Source organism: Ambystoma mexicanum, chromosome 5q, assembly GCF_040938575.1.
Source record: "Ambystoma mexicanum isolate Mex_15411 chromosome 5q, UKY_AmexF1_1, whole genome shotgun sequence".
In the NCBI taxonomy this organism is placed as follows: Eukaryota; Metazoa; Chordata; class Amphibia; order Caudata; family Ambystomatidae; genus Ambystoma; species Ambystoma mexicanum.
This window is the reverse complement of record NC_090933.1, coordinates 345,838,540-345,855,545: the sequence shown is the minus strand read 5'-3', so window position 1 is coordinate 345,855,545 and position 17,006 is coordinate 345,838,540. Positions and strand designations below refer to the sequence as shown.

General features: G+C 47.8%; 1 protein-coding gene across 5 annotated transcripts in view; it reads left to right on the top strand.

The window, feature by feature from the left end:
• Positions 1–17,006, top strand: part of CEP192 (centrosomal protein 192) — a 2,773,731-nt gene that overhangs the window by 1,803,933 nt on the left and 952,792 nt on the right. For all 5 annotated transcript variants that reach the window (XM_069620824.1, XM_069620822.1, XM_069620821.1 and 2 more), the window contains one exon: positions 7,101–7,286. In XM_069620824.1, the coding sequence (XP_069476925.1) occupies positions 7,101–7,286 (186 nt within the window). The remainder of the gene's footprint in view (positions 1–7,100; positions 7,287–17,006) is intronic.

The window sequence follows — 17,006 nt, the reverse complement described above, 5'->3', positions numbered from 1 at the left end:
ACAGTAGCATAACATTGGCGAGGAAACTTATGAGAAGTCAAACGCCGTTCATCAGATCGCTTCAGATGGGTTTCCTGCAAGAGAAACTCATTGGGATCATAGTGAGCAAGACAATGAAGTAATCCTTTCCTCTTAAAAGGATAATTAAGCCTGTGTGTGTTCAGGGGGGAAACAATCTTAACAAACAGTGCCATGTGTAGCAAAGGAACAGTTGAGACAATCCTAGGTATCATATCAAGTAGCATAGCTCCCCCATGCTGCACCCAAAGATAGAGCCTCCACCAAGAACCAGGACACTTGCCACCTCTTCTAATGGGAGACCAGCAGAGCATACCTCCCAGAGGGATCCCACTCTAACACAAGCAGCACCCCACAGTGAACAATCCCCAACCCCAGTGTTGCATGCATGCACCACCTCCTCTTCCAAAAGAACAGAACATGCAACTGTTGAATGAATGAGACTAAAATGAATCATGGCAAATGCGGGGAAAAAGCCAACATGACTAGTTTGGCCCAGACGGGCCGAGAGAAACTATGGTGATCTAGGACAAAGGGAAAAATGTAACCTGTGGAATCCAAGTGGGGATGTAGCTCCTAGAGCAAAGGGGAGCGTACCAGTGGCTAACAGAGATCAGATCAGTTAAGAATGGGAGGGTAGCGTTCACCACATTTCAAGATAGCAAGCATTGCCAGGGCCCCTCCAAATCCACCAACACAGTCAATTGAAACCGCATTGAAGGTCCCAACTACAGCTAAATGCTCCAACAAAGGGAAAGGGATCAGGCGTTCAAGATGGGCTCTCCTCTCGGTGTCGCTCGAGGGATTTCTGCTGCCTTAGTCTATCAGGGCCTGTAGGTTTGTAAGGAAGAGACTTGACCTGGAGCATTCTGGTAGTCAGAGGAGTTGGGAGGTAAACCCTCCCCCACACCCCCCCCCAATCTGTATGTGATGTTATGGTCACGCAGGCAAGTGGTAACTGGGCGCATCCCTAGCCTCTTCTGCAAAGTGAGCTGGGCCAAGTCTTGGAAAATGCAAATCTTTGTGCCCTGAAAGGTGTATTCCGGAAAACCACTAGCTGTCTAGATCGTGTCTTGCTTCACATGGAAAAAGTGAACTCTGGTGAGGACGTCCGGTAGAGACCCCTTACTCTTGTGATGTGGGGAGACCTGATGAGTATGATCTAGGATCATGTCTGAGTCATTCAAAAGACCCACAATCTCTCAGAAGAGATCCTGTACATATGATGCCAACTGGGCATCTGGGACAGATTTCGGAATTCCCTGCAGCTGTCTGTTATTCGGTTTTAATCTGTTTCATCTCAATCTGTCAACATAGGAGCTTGCTGCTCCTCGAGGAGATCAGGTACTGTTCCATGCCTGATTGATCATTAGAGAGCTCCATAACAGAGCTTTCCATGTCAGTCAGTCAGTCTGGCCCCCATCAATTCCATGCCTTTGCCAACGTCTGAGATGTCTGAGCTCCGTCAGCATCTCACTCTTCAGAGTCTGAAGGAGAGATGCAATGTCTGCTTTTCTCACCAGTGCTGGAGCTTCATCCTCGTCCGCCATATCCTGGGAGACCCTAGAAGAGAGTCAATGCCTGCTCATGTTGGCCTGCAGTGGTAAAACATTATTTGATATCTGGGGACTTAGGCTTCTTTGGCTTGCTGGAGGACTTGTTGGAGCCAGGGAAGGGAGGAGAGCTGCCGCAGTCCCTCAAGTATTGTTTAAACCAAAACAAAATGAACTGCTGCCACAAGTTGATATCAGTGTGGTTAATAATTCAAAGCCTTTTCGTATCAACCAATGGTTTGAGCAATGATTAAATCAGATCAAAGTAGTTGTATGCCAAAAAGCACACACACACAGACCACTCTAGTGTATTCATAAAACATCAGATGTTTTACTAATATTTCAGCATGGAATAAAAACATTTTATTGCACTATTATGCGTAATAACCAAATTTGAGAAATCCAATGTAGCATGTGTACCTTATGTGATGGGTATACGCCCATAGTGTGAAGTTATACTGTAGTAATGAGCAAAGCAGTGTAAATTGTGGTTACTGAAAGAGGCCCAGTGCTAAGGTGGCAAGACCAAAGCTGGTCAGCAGGAGAGCAAAGGGTGAAAGAGACAGATAAACAAGGAAGTCCAATTGTTACTAAAATCTTTGAACTTAATTGTACAACGAAAAGTTGAAATTTATGTTGTCATCCTCAGACAATACCACAACTTGAAGGGGCAGTATCCTCTATACTGCCGTTGGACATGGTTGTATCTAAATTTGCAACATAAATCAACGGTTACTGTCTGTTGATGGGCAGAAAACCCCACAGGGATAATGATTTATCATAACTTTACAAAATCGGTAGTCAAACACATTGAAACGTTCATCATTCTGCACATTTGAAAAAAAAAAGTCTTAAGAGCTGCTGTTAAGTGTAAACTGTACACTTCCTTGTTCTGCTGTGTTTGTGTTATTTCATCAGCCTTGGAAGTGTACACCAATAGGGTCTGCCGACGCGACCAGGGGCGGACAAAAGAGAAAAGGAAAGCTGTCCACTGGTTGTAGAGTTGGTCAAACAAGCAGGCCACAAAGGAACACCTAGTTGAGTCGTTTTTCGGCGGCAAAGGGATTGTTGGGGCTGCCTTCGTCGGGGCGTGACTGGAGACCCTGTTGGATAGAGATATATACAGTTACAGGGATGTGTGTGTTTAGGCAACAGGAGGCATAAGTCACAATGGGAAATTATTCATAATGTGGCTGGCAAAAGTCAGAAATGCTCTCTGTAAAGTGCTTCCCATGGGATTCTGAGGTACCCTTTCTTCACTGCTGGACCCCAAAACATGAGCTCCGCCTTGGCTGAAGGGCTCAGGTGAGTATGAAACAGGAGTTTGGTGCTCCGGGTAATTAATCATGAATTCCAGTATTTTGTTTTATTTCTACCATGTCGTCACGTTGTGCTGTAATAGAGGGGGACAGATATCTCAGATCTGCTGATCTTACTTACTGTTCCTCCTTCCCCTTGTGCCTGTTCTCGTTTCCGTTCCTTTCAGCTCCTTGCCCCTCTACAACTCTCTCCGCCCTCTGCAACTCATCCAGAACAGGACTGCGAGACTTGTCCTTGGCCTCAAGCCCAGGGACCGTATCTCTCCAGGTCTGAAATCTCTACACTGGCTCCCAGTGGCTGCGAGGATTAAGTTCAAAACCCTCTGCATTGTTCACAAGGCCTTCTGGGGCCTGGGGCCAAAATACCTTCAACTCTCTCTTCCTAAATATCTTCCTTCTCGAGCTCTTTGCTCATCCGCCTCCAACTCCCTCAGGGTCAGCCGCTTCTCCAAGCAACGAGGAACAGCCTTCCTGCATCCCTGAAACTTGAGGAGAACCATCTCCGGTTCCAGAAGCACCTCAAAACCTTCCTCTTTGCGTCTGCTTTCTCTCCTCCTCTCCCCTGCTAAATTCCTACTGAAACTGCACTGATTCTGCAACTTGGCCACTCTCACCGATCTCGGTCCTTGGCCCTGCCACTCTCCCCTTGCTCTGCCTCCCTGGCAACCCCTGCACTGCGGGACTGTCTCTGCATCCCTACAGCCCCCCTTCCAAGCACTTGTCTGCACTTACCTTGCACTTGGCACCAGCTGGCCCTTATTATTTATCTTATTCTTCTACCCCTGTACTGCACTTTCCCCTCTCCCTTTCCCACTGCACTTTTCCCTCCCCCCCTACCCTTGCACTTGCGCAATCTGAATGACACCTGGCCTAGTAGGATCGTTGTCTGTCTTCCCTTTGTTCCCCCCTCCCTGCCTTGTCGCGCCTTGAAACACTTGTGTATAGGCGCGCTACAAATGCCATATCATATCTACACTGGAACGCTCTACCTCTCTCTATACGCTCCATTTCCTCTTACACCTCCTTCTGTTCTTCCTTGACAGCTCATCTTCGGCATTCCCCTTCCTCTTAACCTTGATTCCCTCTTACGCTTCCCCAGTTCACTTTCTCTTGACCTTCTTCTGAAAACTGTTCTGTATATTGCTTTTGATGGTTTGTCTCATGTTGTACAATAATGTATTCTTGTTGTTTCATGTAAATCGCTTTGGTGTAAAGTGCTATATAAACCTAATAAATACGAATATTATTGAGCAGCCAGGCTAGTTGAGTGTTGGGATAATATTGAAGATGCCTGTCTACCAAACCGAGAGCACTCAAGCAAAAAAGAGCTCTCCAGATGCACAGAATAACACATTGCCAGCAAACCACACAGGGCACCAGTAGTGTAGAGTGAGCGCTGGGTGATTATTTGGAGCAGTGCCACAGGAGACACCCAACAGTAAGGTCTCTGAGATCTTCTGAGGAGAGTTGTAGAATTGCTAACAAGCGACATTTCAGGCAGCTTATGAGACGCTACAACCTTGCCATTGTGTGGATCCATGCCTCATGTGGATTTTAAAAATCAATGGGGGCTTCCTTGCAGCAAGTCAAGTGACGTGGACTTGTTGATATTGTTGCATGTAGCTGCCCAACTTACCCTGTGGGCACTGGGGTTCGCCTCAGCAGCAATTCCAGATTTAGATGCGGGGGCACCTGCTACAGCTGTCAGCCAGCTTCATCCATGCACTTCAAGCCTGCACCACCCCTTCCACCCCTTCCACCCCTGGGGCTTATAGTGAAGGAATTGCAGCCAAAGCAACAGCGTAGGGGGGCAAAACCAAGTAGAAGGTTTCTTTAAATGTGGGGGCTGGCGCAGTCCTGTATCAGCCCCTGTCAAGTACACCATAGACAGTCATTGCCCAGCTAAAGTAAGGTGGAGAGGGGGCAGTGCAAACCAAGCCCACCTGTGGAGGCTCCAAGTTGTTAGGACAATATGCATCGAGAAGCATTACCCATAAGAGACCTTTATTCTGGTGAGCCCCAAGCATATAACGAAGGACCATGCCGGTGAGGACTCTATCGCATTAACCCACAGCAGCACAGATGACACGGTCCCCACTGCTCCCTGCAGGCAGCGCCTCATGGGACCAAGAAAAGATGCAGAAGACTGTCTGGGCGTTGGTGCCACCTACACCAGAGCCACTCTCCTCCTGGGCTCAGCTGTGTGGCTGCTCCTCTTTCTCACTGCCACCGATGCAACTACAGCGCCGGACCAGACCCTGCAAGGCACTTAATACCGGCAATGTGGTGTTCATTCCAGGACCACATGGCAGTCCCGCCACAGACTCCGAAAGCCACTGCCATCAATCCACATGTGAATGTCGGCTCTCCTGGACTCAGTTTGCGCAGCAGTCGCGTGTCCCAGGAGGAACCATTTTCAGATTTTAAAGAGAAGTCTGCAACGGTCGGAGAAAGCTCACCCTCCAGAGCACCGTTTAGCCCCAAACTTGCACAAGACAGGCATGAGGGAGTACCCCATCCATCGGCACCATCACAGATTCTGTAGCTGGGGGAGAACAGACAGAAAGCTGCTGCCGCCCTCCCCGCATTCTGGAGCTGAAACTGTGAGCAGCTACATGACTGTCTGGCCAAGCCGCACCCCCTGATCACCTTTTTTAAAGATTGGTAGGATCTCTGCTCCTTTCTAAGTATATGGTATTTGATCATGATTGGTGATGGTATTGAACAATTTATACATGAAGCGGACCCATATCACTGGTTCACTCTGATAGAAATCTGCAGGCATCTTGTCAAGACCTGGGGCCTTATTCCTATTTTGTGCTGCCAAAGCTACCTGAATTTCCTAGACACTAATATTCAATGAGCAGTTGCAAATAACCAAAGGAAGAATACAACTTGCTGACATATGATTATAAACTACCTGATGAGTTTCATTATGTAACTGGGTGAATTGATTTTCCCAGATATCACTATTAATGGGAATATCAGTATTAGCTGAATATCTGTCTCTTTAGATACTATGTTCCAAAATGAACGCATGTCATTGTTATTCCAAGCATTTTTCAATCGAGCCCATCTAGTATCCAAGTGTTGCTTTTTCTTTTCCCTAATCGAGCACCTAAAATCTTTACTTAATTCTGCAGCTGTATCGGTTTATACCATTATCACATTTCAAAACTAAACTAAGTTAGGTTTTGTGCTCTCTACATTTGTTATCATAACTATGATGGGTAGGGGACTGAGATTTTTAATAACTTAGAAATAACAGTTTAAAAACCAGTTTAAGGATTCACTTAATGGTTCTCAGGCCACCTTAGGCGAGACATTAATCACTTCCCAATTAGCGTTCTATAAGGGGACAAATGGTTCTATTTAATTTGGGAACTTTATTGTTGAGTATTATTTTATCCCAATGGACACTTTTCCTTTTTCCTGATTACAATTAATTGGGTATCACATATTTATTTCATTGTTGCATTTGATACATTAACATTTTGTGTTTAGGGATAACTTTGGTTTTACAAATTGAAGCAGTTACCACCCGTTTCTCTTACACCTATTGCGGATGGCACCAAACATAATGCTAGTGATTAGAATTAGATAATTGTTAGGCTGCGCCACTTACTTTTTATATACACATTGGCATGTACTCATGAGCAAGCCAAAAAACCCTGTTCCATTCCCACACCAATAACCAGATTGTGGGAGGGGAACATGTCTGATTTGTGGCCCCCATTACTGCTCTATAGTGTTAATGATGGTAAAGAATGCCTGGCTCAAGTAGTTTTTTAAACTCTTTATTAAGATCTTGTTTGTGGTATCACATATACAGCATCTGACCCTCAGAAGTTGAGGTGGCCAGAAATATCATATGTCTTTTCTATATGCCCGAGAAACACAACTACAGTAATGAAAGCCCACACCAAGAGCAACCTGCATGATGAAGTTGGTACAATATTTAACACTGCACTTAATTTGCAAGTTAACTAAAACTGGTGATGAGTTGAAATAGATGGATTGCAAGTTTTTACTTTTATAAATGTAGTTCATTTGTAAATTAATCAGTTCATTTTAGATTTTATACAATGTAAAGTGAACTACCTGGGTAAAATATATAGGATGTATCTGTTTTAATTTAGTCCGCTTATTCTTTACAAAGTGAAGAAAACAATTGTTTGCACTTTCATTGCATCTTATGTTTTTTTTCAAGTTCCCTCATCATATATGTACAGCCATCTGGTCCCCAGTATGAAGTCATGTTAGAAGGTTGGGTAGAGAATACCTCAAGTAGAACAAGCTTGGCACCTTCGTCATCTTCCTATTCGACGCACACTCCACCAATACTCTCCAATAAGCAGTTTGTGACATGGGGAGGTGTTGCTCTTGGAAGAGCCATGTAAGTACTTGTGATTTACTTCTGAATGGATATTAAACTTGATGTTTCTTCGTCCTATCTTCTGTACTTCATCATTTCAGCCAATGGTGTCCGTTAACTTTAAAGTTTCAATTAGTCACCCTTTATTTTATTTTTTTAGTAAATGGGTTGATCTCTTATAATTTCTTTAGTATTATGTCATTGCTAATGCTTATTCCTGGTTCGTATGCACAGTATGTTGATCCACTCCTATTATGTAGATAACAAAAATACATTCATATTAATCAGAAGTACATCATTTGTATTTTGTGTTTGCTATCAAAGGCTACCATGAGCAGGTTATCTTGTGATTGTCATATCAACAATGGTGGGTGCTTTTCTGCAAAACACTTAATTTGATTCCCTCATAGGGAGTCAGAATAAAGGTTAAGATCATGTGTGGTTCTTTTTCTCTTTTCACAGGTGACCTTAATAACTAAGCGTCCCACTTGTTCGGATCATTTTGAAATTGTGCAATGCAAAGATAGGCAAGCTCTTTGATCACAGGGCATAGGCTGAAAAAGGAGTTTGGGGAGTGGTGCTGTGGCCGTTCCCCCCCCCCTCTTTCACAGCTCCAATGGGATTCCTGCTTCTAGCCCATGTGTCAGTAACGCCTGGTTAGTGCCTCAAACCCCTAATGTGTTCCACTGCCTTCAACTAAAGATGTCTGCCTCAATCGATGGCTGTAACGCCTTCTGGGACTTTGTAACTGGCCCTAAACTACAGATTGTTAGTACTTGTGGGTAATGTGTGTCCCGTTTAGCCTTAAAGTCCTCTTTCTCCTTTCTGCTCTCTCCTCCCTCTACTTTCCTGTCCATCCAACTCTACCCACCTTCTCTCCTCTCATGTTCATCTCTCTCCTTAGCCAAACCTCGTCCTCCGATGTTACTACCCTCTTTCCTACCACTACCCTAACTCCTCCTCACTACTTTACCTTTTTTGCTCTACTGCTACTTCTCTCAATACTCTGCTCTTCCCTCCTTTGACTTCCAAATTTCTAGTCCTTGCCTCCACCGTTAGTCCGTCCTGAACTAGAACTCCCTCCAAGCTACTCCTGCTCTTCCTCACTCTTCTACCCTGTCCTTCGCACTTCTAATGCTACCCAGCTACCAGATGGGGAAGTGAGTGATTGCTTCTTGGGGATCTTGAATGACAGCAAAGGAACAGCATGCCAAGCCCTCCAGACTGGCCTCGACAGGGTTTCGTTGGGAGATTGATGGTACTTTGGGAGAGTTTCCTACCTTCGAGGATCAGGCTTCTCCCATAACTTGCAGAGTAAAGCTCCTCGAGAGGTTAAAGGACTATAAAATTGCTGCAAAATAGCTGGGATTGGGGGTCCAGCAGTCTGATAAGCAATCTTTTTTTTTTATACAGCTGGAAGGGGAAGTTTAGAAATTATACCCCCTTTTTGGGAATGGCAGAGTTTCGCCAAGCAAGGGTAGAGAAGGTTCTCGCTCCCCGCTAGGGAATCGGATGCAACAAAAGGCACATCTTTTCTCCAGCATGGGGTCTGCCATGGATTCACATGCTCATGAATATTCCCTGTAGTCCGGCTGGGAATCCTCCGTAAAGAATAAATCTGTTTCAGTTTCGTTTCTGAACTGTCTTTCTCCTAACAACCAATCACTGGTCTCTGGGTCATACTGCCCCCAGCCAATGACTGTCCTCTACCGAAGTCCCTCCTCTGGCAGCCATCTTCAGATTTTTACTGCACGTTAAAAAGTTGGGAGTCCTCGTGCAATAGCTCCAACGGGGATGCGTTTTTTGAACTTTCTAGGCCCATCAAGGACGATTTTTCATCGAGTTACTTTCTTGGGGGATTCCAGAAGATTCTTGGAGGCCTACGCCGCGTGTACATAGCTGAAGATAGGAGACTCAACGCCTCTGTTCAGGATTGGCCCTGGATGCGGCCTACAGAACATTTTCCTGGACGATGCTCACTCCCTGTGCCTCTACTGCCTTCATACCAACCAGACGCACGTGGAGGAGGCCTGTGCTTTCTGCAATGATATGGTTCCCCGCACCATGAAGGACCGTACCAAGGACTTGCCTTACCAAGTGACTCCACTCGGGTGAGTCCCAGTCACCCAGCCGCAAGAAGAAATCCGAGCGGTCTTCTAAGACCTTTGACGCAGAAGGCCAAAGGGGAGTGTGGCGCTGACCCCTCCCCCCACGGTGAAGGCCCCAAGCATGACGAAGGTCGTTCGGGCCCAGATTCACCCAGCGAAAACCTCAATTGAAGGAGTGGTGGCATCCCCAAAGCAAGGGTTTCCCTGCCGGCCAGAAAGGAGACACCATTGAAGACGATGCTGGTCATATCCCTGATAGTCTCCCCTGATCGAGAAGAGGGGAGGGGGGCAAGGTAGTCCCATAGGCCACAGATATCTCCTCCGAGGAGGAGCTTGCTGTTCTCAAGACCGTCTTGGACCAAAGATTTGTCGGGGTCAAGTCCTACGGGACGGACCCCGATGAGGCAGATGTGGAGTGTGACGGAGACACTGATGAAGAAGAGCAGGGCGTTCAGGATCCAGAGGACACTACGCCTCTGCCGCTGTCCCTTCTGCTATAGCCATCGCAGCAGCCACCGCTGCCTCTGGCAGACATCTCTGTGGACCTCCTTCAGGCTTTACACACTCTGTACTCAGACATTCGGACAAGGATGCCCCTGTCGCTGGCGGGAGACCCCGCAGCACCTGGGCTCAGAAGAGTTCATCCTCCACCTCCTTACCATCCATCGCCGACCCCTGCCCCCCCTCCCCCAACCGAGGGATGAGATACAGCGACGACTGGTACGGACGATGACAGAGTGCATCTCCCGTCCCTGGTGCCCAGAGGCTCGTCGCCCAATGAGAGTGTCTCGTTTCGCGCCATGATCTTTCAGGTCTCTGAGTTGTTGCAGCTGACTCCAGAGGAAAAGGAGGGTTTCCTTTACCAGCGCAGGGAGGCTAAGAGGAAGACCGTGCTGTCTATCTTGCTGTTGGACATTTGGGACGAGGGACTGAAGAACCCGTCCTCGGCCCCGGCGAAGAGGGACTGGTATGAGAAAAAGTACACCCAAGTGCTTGAGATCACAGTCTTCCCCGGATTTGGTGGTCTCAGCGGCGGCTAGGAAGAAGTCTGCGGGTTCATCTGCATCGACATCCTCCGCCCCCTTGGACAGCGAGGGAAAGAAGCTGGACGCTATGGGACGAGTCATATCGTCGGCAGCGACGACCATCAAGGCGTCAAACGCCCTCGCCATTGTGGCTTGTTACAACAGGGAGCTCTAGTTCAAGATTGCTCCCCTCCTGGACTTACTGCCCGACAAGAGAGCAGAAGCGCTGGAGATTCTGCAGGAAGGTGAGGTGGCGTCGGACCATACCATCACAGTAGCCACGGACATCGCTGACTCGGGGTTCCGCCAGATGGGCAACGATGTTTGCCTTTGTCGGCGGACTGGATTGAAGGCCTCTAACTTCTGCCAGGATGTGCAGTCGAGGGTGTTTGACCTGCCCTTCGACAGGGATATCTTGTTTGGCAAGACTGTGGATGAGTCTCTCCAGGCCATCAAGGCAGATGCTGAGATGGCACGTGCTTTGTGCACGGTTCAGCAATGACGGCCGTCCTTTTGGACCTTTGGAGGAAAGTCCCAGGTTTCCTCCAAAGGCTTCGGTGGCTTTGTGTCATCCTACCGTCAACCATCCCGCTCTTTGACACAGGAGGCCTACAGGGGCCGCAGCAAGAGGTTGCCGTAGTCGCCATGGTTCCCAAGGCGGCTCCTCCACGGCGAAGCAGGATTGAACTTGCTGGGACATCAGGCCCCCACCCGCGCACCCCGATGGGAGGCCAGCTGGTGAACTTCGTAGGTGTGTGGAAGACCATCTCCACCAACCGTTGGGTGCTGGTCACTCTGGCCAGCGGACACATTCTGGAATTCCTACAGAAGTTTACATGTATACCACCCGTGGCCAGGCACGAAAACCACGTCCCCCAGCTTCTGCTGGAGGTGCGGGCCATGTTACAAAAGGGCGCGATAGAACTCGTTACAAAGAGGCTCCGGGGCTCCGGAGTGTACTCTCGGTACTTCCTCGTCAAGAAGAAGGGCGGTTGGTGGCCCATCCTGGACCTCCGCCGCTTGACAAAGTACATCAGATCCCATGAGTTTCGGATGGTGACCCTTCAGCACGTGCTGGGACAGCTGGAAGAAGGGGACTTCCTGCCGACGCTGGACTTGGACGCTTACTTTCACATTCCCATCCACAAGGGGCACTGCAAGTTTCTGCGCTTCGTGGTTCAAGGGCGGCACTATCAGTTCAAGGCCCTTCTCTTTGGTTTAAAGTCGGCACCAAGTGTGTTCACCAAGTGCCTGGCGGCACGGCTGCTTCTTCGAGGGATCCACGTTTACCCCTACCTGGACGACTGGCTCATCCGAGCGAAATCGAGGGAGATTGCAGTCGCTCACATGGCAGAAACCGTCCAGCTGCTGACTGAACTGGAGTTCTCGTGAACTATGCGAAGTCTTGCTTGGTGCCATCGCAAGACGCGCTGTTCCTAGGGTCCCGACTCAACACGGTGTCGGACCTGGCGTCTGTCAGAGGAAAGGATAGCGGCCATCCTGGGCAAGGTGCAACAGCTGTTGACACTGAAGATCGCAACGGTGAGGTCCATCAAATCCCTTCTCGGCATGAGGTCGTCATGCATATATCTCGTTCGAGTGTGCAGGCTGCGGATGCGGCCATTGCCAGAGTACCTCGATGCCCGGTGGATCCAGGTATCGGGAAGCTTTGGGGAAAAGATCTCTCTCGACAGACGTTCCGTCGAGCGATAAGGTGGTGGGGTGTCCGCGTGTCAGTCATGACGGACTCCTCCTTGGAAGGATGGGGCGCTCACAACAGAGATCTCCACACAAGAGGCCTGTGGCTGCCGGAGAAGTTGTTGCATATCAACATTCTGGAGCTTCGGGCATTGTTTTGGGCCCTCCAGTCATTCCTTCCGTTCCTCGAAGGCAAGGTGGTGCAGGTCTCCACAGACAACACCACCACAATGTTCTACATCCGGAAGCAGAGCGGGCATCAGATCCCCAGCACTCCTCAGAGAGGCGCAAGACCTACGGTACTGGGCCGTGGCCCAGGGGATTTTCCTTGTCCCGTTTCATCTGGCGGGAGTGAAGAACATCATCACCGACTCCCTCAGCAGGGAGCTGCGCTCGTTCCATGTTTGGGAGCTTCAGCAGGATCAAGTGGATCTTCTGTTCAGACGATGGGGCAGTCAGCAAACACCAAGTGCCCGGAGGTTCGCCAGCAGGTTTCCCCAGCCGGGGAGCATGGGGGATGCGTTCTCTTTCCCCTGGGGCGGCCTGTTCCTATATGCGTTCCCACTGTTGCTGTTGCTTCTGCGACTCATAAATCAACTCAGACGGTCCCGGTGCAGGATGATCCTCGTCGCACAGGCGTGGCCGAGACCCATATGGTACCTGGACCTTCTGGACATGTCAGTGTCCCCTCCAGTCAATCTTCTGGCAGCCACAGATCTTCTCACCAGAGAAGGAGGCGCCATTCTGCATCATGACCCAGGGTCACTGAACTTGCAGACTTGGCTCCTGCAGCACTAAAGTTTGAAGAATGAGATCCCGGCGTACTGCAAGGAGGTACTTGCCAAAGCCAGGGCTTTGTCTACACTGAAGTGTATGGACATAAGTGGAAGAGGTTCACCATCTGGTGCCGTGCACAGAAGATAAACCCTCTACGAGTCACGGCCCCTCCGGTTCTGCCGTACTTGCTGTCGCTGGCCAAAGCAGGACTACCACACGCTTCCATCAAGATTCATCTAGCGGCTATCTCCCGCTACACCAGAACTCCAAGGCAGTCGTCACTGTGGTTGCACTGCGTGGTCATGGAGTTCATGAAAGGACTTTTCCGATAGTTTCCGCGGGTGAAGGCTCCGGCCCCAGCATGGGAGCTCAATGTGGTGCTGACTAGGCTCATGGGTCCTCCGTTCGAGCCTATGCATTCGGCGCCACTGAAATTCTTAACATGGAAGACAGCGTTTCTTGTGCCCATCACCTCTGCATGACGAGTGGGAGAGATCCAGGCCCTCTCCTGTAAACCTCCGTACTTGACATTTAACGAAACGAGGGTGGTGCTGCGGACGCACCCCTTCTTCATGCCCAAGGTGCTGTCTGACTTTCATCTAAACGAGCCCTTGGTGTTACCTGTTTTCTTCCCAACGCCTCCGTCTCCAGCTGAGAGGACTTTGCACTTGCTAGATGTGGCTAGAGCACTGAAGTTCTACGTGGACCGCACAGAGTTTTTGGAAGTCATCACAGCTGTTTGTGAACTTTGGTCCTGTGAACCAAGGGAAGGCCCTCTCCAAGGCTTCCATTTCCAGGTGGCTCTCCTGCTGCATCACCCATTGTCACCGGTTGGCGAACCGACTGTTGCCTGGCCGTCCGAGAGCCCATTCGACCAGAGCGATTGCTGCTACTACGGCGTTCCTGTCTGGTGTGCCCCTGCTGGACATCTGCAGGGCTGCTACGTGGAGGTCGACCCACACCTTCATGAGATTCTACTGCGCCGACCGGGATTCCAGGTAGGAGTCCAGAGTCGACCAAGCAGTGCTGCGCAACGTGTTCGCGTGAAGGTGAGCCTGGTGAGGTAAGAGATGCTTAATGTTGAGTTGTTGAGATGCTTAATGTTGAGCCTTGCCACGTCCCGTGGTTGTGTATGTGTGCACTGCTATGTATTCTTTATTCATGAACATGTGGATCCATACCAGACCCCATGCTGGAGAAGGAATAAGTTACTTACCTGTAACTGTTGTTCTCCAGCATGGATCTCTGGCATGGATTCACATGCGAACACTCCCACCTAACCCTCTGCTGCATTTCTCTTGGTCCTACTGCCACATTACGTACTACCAAATCTAAAGATGGCTGCCAGTGGAGGGGCTTAGGCAGGGAGCAGTCATTGGCTGGGGGCAGTATGAACTAGAGACCAGTGATTGGTTGTTAGGAGAAAGACCGGTCAGAAATGAAACTGATTGTTTCTTTACCAAGGATTCCCAGCCTTACGACAGGGAATATTCATGAGCATGTGAATCCATGCCAGACCCATGCTGGAGAACAGTTACAGGTAAGTAACTTGTTCCTTTTGACTTGTGAAAGCCTCCCCACATGCTGCTCCGGTTGGAGGAAGTCTCTCCAGGTACTGCAATGGGTGGATTACCTTAGACGTCTGTGTTCTGGGTGGTCCAACCACCCCCACTCTCTGGGCCTGGCATTTCTTGCATCAGGAAGACACACTCTGGAGCAAGCTGGACATTCAGGCAAGTTTCAGAAATCATCAGGTTTATTTTCTTCCAGCAGACAATACACATCATACACCAGAGGCATCTCAGGAACTCTGCTACAATTCTGAGTAAAATCCAGCCTTTTATACACTTTGTGTTTGGCTCAGTTCCTTATGTGTGATGCAGAACACCCTCATTGGTTCAGGCTCTCCAAGACAAGCCCCCCCCATCCCCCCTTGGGTTGGCTGACTGAGCTGCCAATTCACAAGGCTCCCATGTTATAACTTCATCTGTATCTGATTAAAATTGTGTGTGCTGTACATGACCTTTAAAATAGAACACCAACGACATCAATCCTAGGGCATATTTAGCAACTGCATCATGGTTTTCCTGTCCCTGAGGCCCAAATATGGGCATCAGCTGTATCCTCGCTAATTGAACCCGCTGAAAGCATCATCCACATTCCTCCCTTGTCTTTTACCTCACTCCCACACAGTACACTGTCAAGATTAGAGATATGAAGTCCAGACACCAGGTCCTTGACTACTGAACTCTCATTGAACTACCATGAGGTAATTCTTTTTTCATTTCAGCATGGTTCTACAGAAATTCACTTATGTGCTTCAGTATCCATTTTAAGGTGCCTGACCCTGTCTCAAACTCAAAATGGCTGCCCTCATTACAAAATGCCCGACCTATCACAAAATGTTAGATCACCCTACTTCTGGTCCTATTTTGATATCTGGTCTGATTTGAGTCTAGTTTTTTTTAGTAATCTATACTTAGCATGTACTGCTTAACAAGCCTTACATCACTCAAAGTATTCTAACCTCATAAACATGAATCGTTCTTTAAAAGCGGTTCCCTGTAAGGCACTACAATTCTAGTTTCTTCAACAATTTGAGTCATTGATCACCCCACCAAGTTATCTATGTTCGGTTTGAAGGGGAGTGGGTCTATCTCCACTACATTCAGTTTGAGGGGGAGAGAACGTCCTTCCTTTACACTCCCCCCGTATCCCCTCTTGTATAGTGTTTAGTCGTCTACTTGATACTTACAACTACACCCATGTCCACTTTCCTCAAATTTCAATGTACCTACACATCTCTGGCCTAATCACCTTTTTTCTCTAAACAATTTACTTCAATCTAAGAGGTATCCTAACACATTTCTAAAATGTCAGTACTAACACATCATACTCTCCTAGTCTGAACATGTATGTGTCCCTAAAACTACTTTTGATTTCTTTTATTTAAGCGCTACCTCAATTCCCCAGATTTACTTTAAACTAACTACATGCCTCAGATAATTTTACAGCCACTATGCCTTTTTTGAGACAGTCCCTGCTTGAGGTAACCCAACAGCCCATTATTTTCAGTTTGCCTGTTATGTGGCTCATTTTCCACATCCTTTCTGCAACTCCCAACCCATGACATCATTCCTTGCTCCCATTGTCTTGCCCATTCATATTTTCAAATGCACAAAGTTCATTTTTTCTTTTCACGGTCATCTCGGTTTGGCATCTGCGGACTGTCTGTGTCCTTTCGATTTTGTCCCCCTTTTTGAGCTGTTTTGCAGCAAGTTCTCGGGCCCTTTACTTTCACCGGCCAGTTCTTTCACTTTGGAGTGTCTCTTTTTCCATAGAGTATTAGTTGTATGTCCATTAAATAGGGGGGCCGAGGGCACAAGGATGGGGGAGTCTTTTTGCATATAAGAACTTTGAACGAAATTGGGCATGTCATTGGGTTCCTCAGTAACTTCTCTCTGCTTATATAGTTATCCAATTGTCACATAGGTCCCTTGTTGTCCATCTGTAATAGAAGACTGAATGAGTTTCCTTTGCAAAATAAGCATATCTCTACAATTCATACATTTCCTCTCAACCCATCCCCTTAAAAACCTTGTTTACATGACCTGGCAAATTCCACTGCCTTCTAAACAACCTTAAATTCTAGTAATACTTTTTGACTGTCCCGGCCTCCTAGAAAAACTATATTTATTCATTTTCTAGACATCCCTTCCTCCTAAACAAACTATATTAGTCACTGTAATTTGTTTGCATATTAAAGCACCTTAATTCTCTCCCTTTTGTGTATACTTCATCTTTTGTCTTACTGCATATGGTCAACCTGCTGGAACCTGATTTGTTTACAATAAACATATTTAATTTTCATAATATTTTTCCCTTCAGGGGACTTTTTCGTTATCCCTCTAGATTGGCATTCTCAAATATCGAGGTACTTGATGCACTAAAAAACAATACATTGTTACAATACAATTTAAAAAAAAAAAAAGGTCTATTGGTGTCCTTTCCATATCCTGGGTGCATCTGTAACGGACGAGGATGTCTTTTCTCAGGGATCCCTGTTGTCTGTAGAAAATCGAAATAGAGACAAAAGTCATTCGGGGACTGGCAAGGGGGGTCAAGTTTCTTCA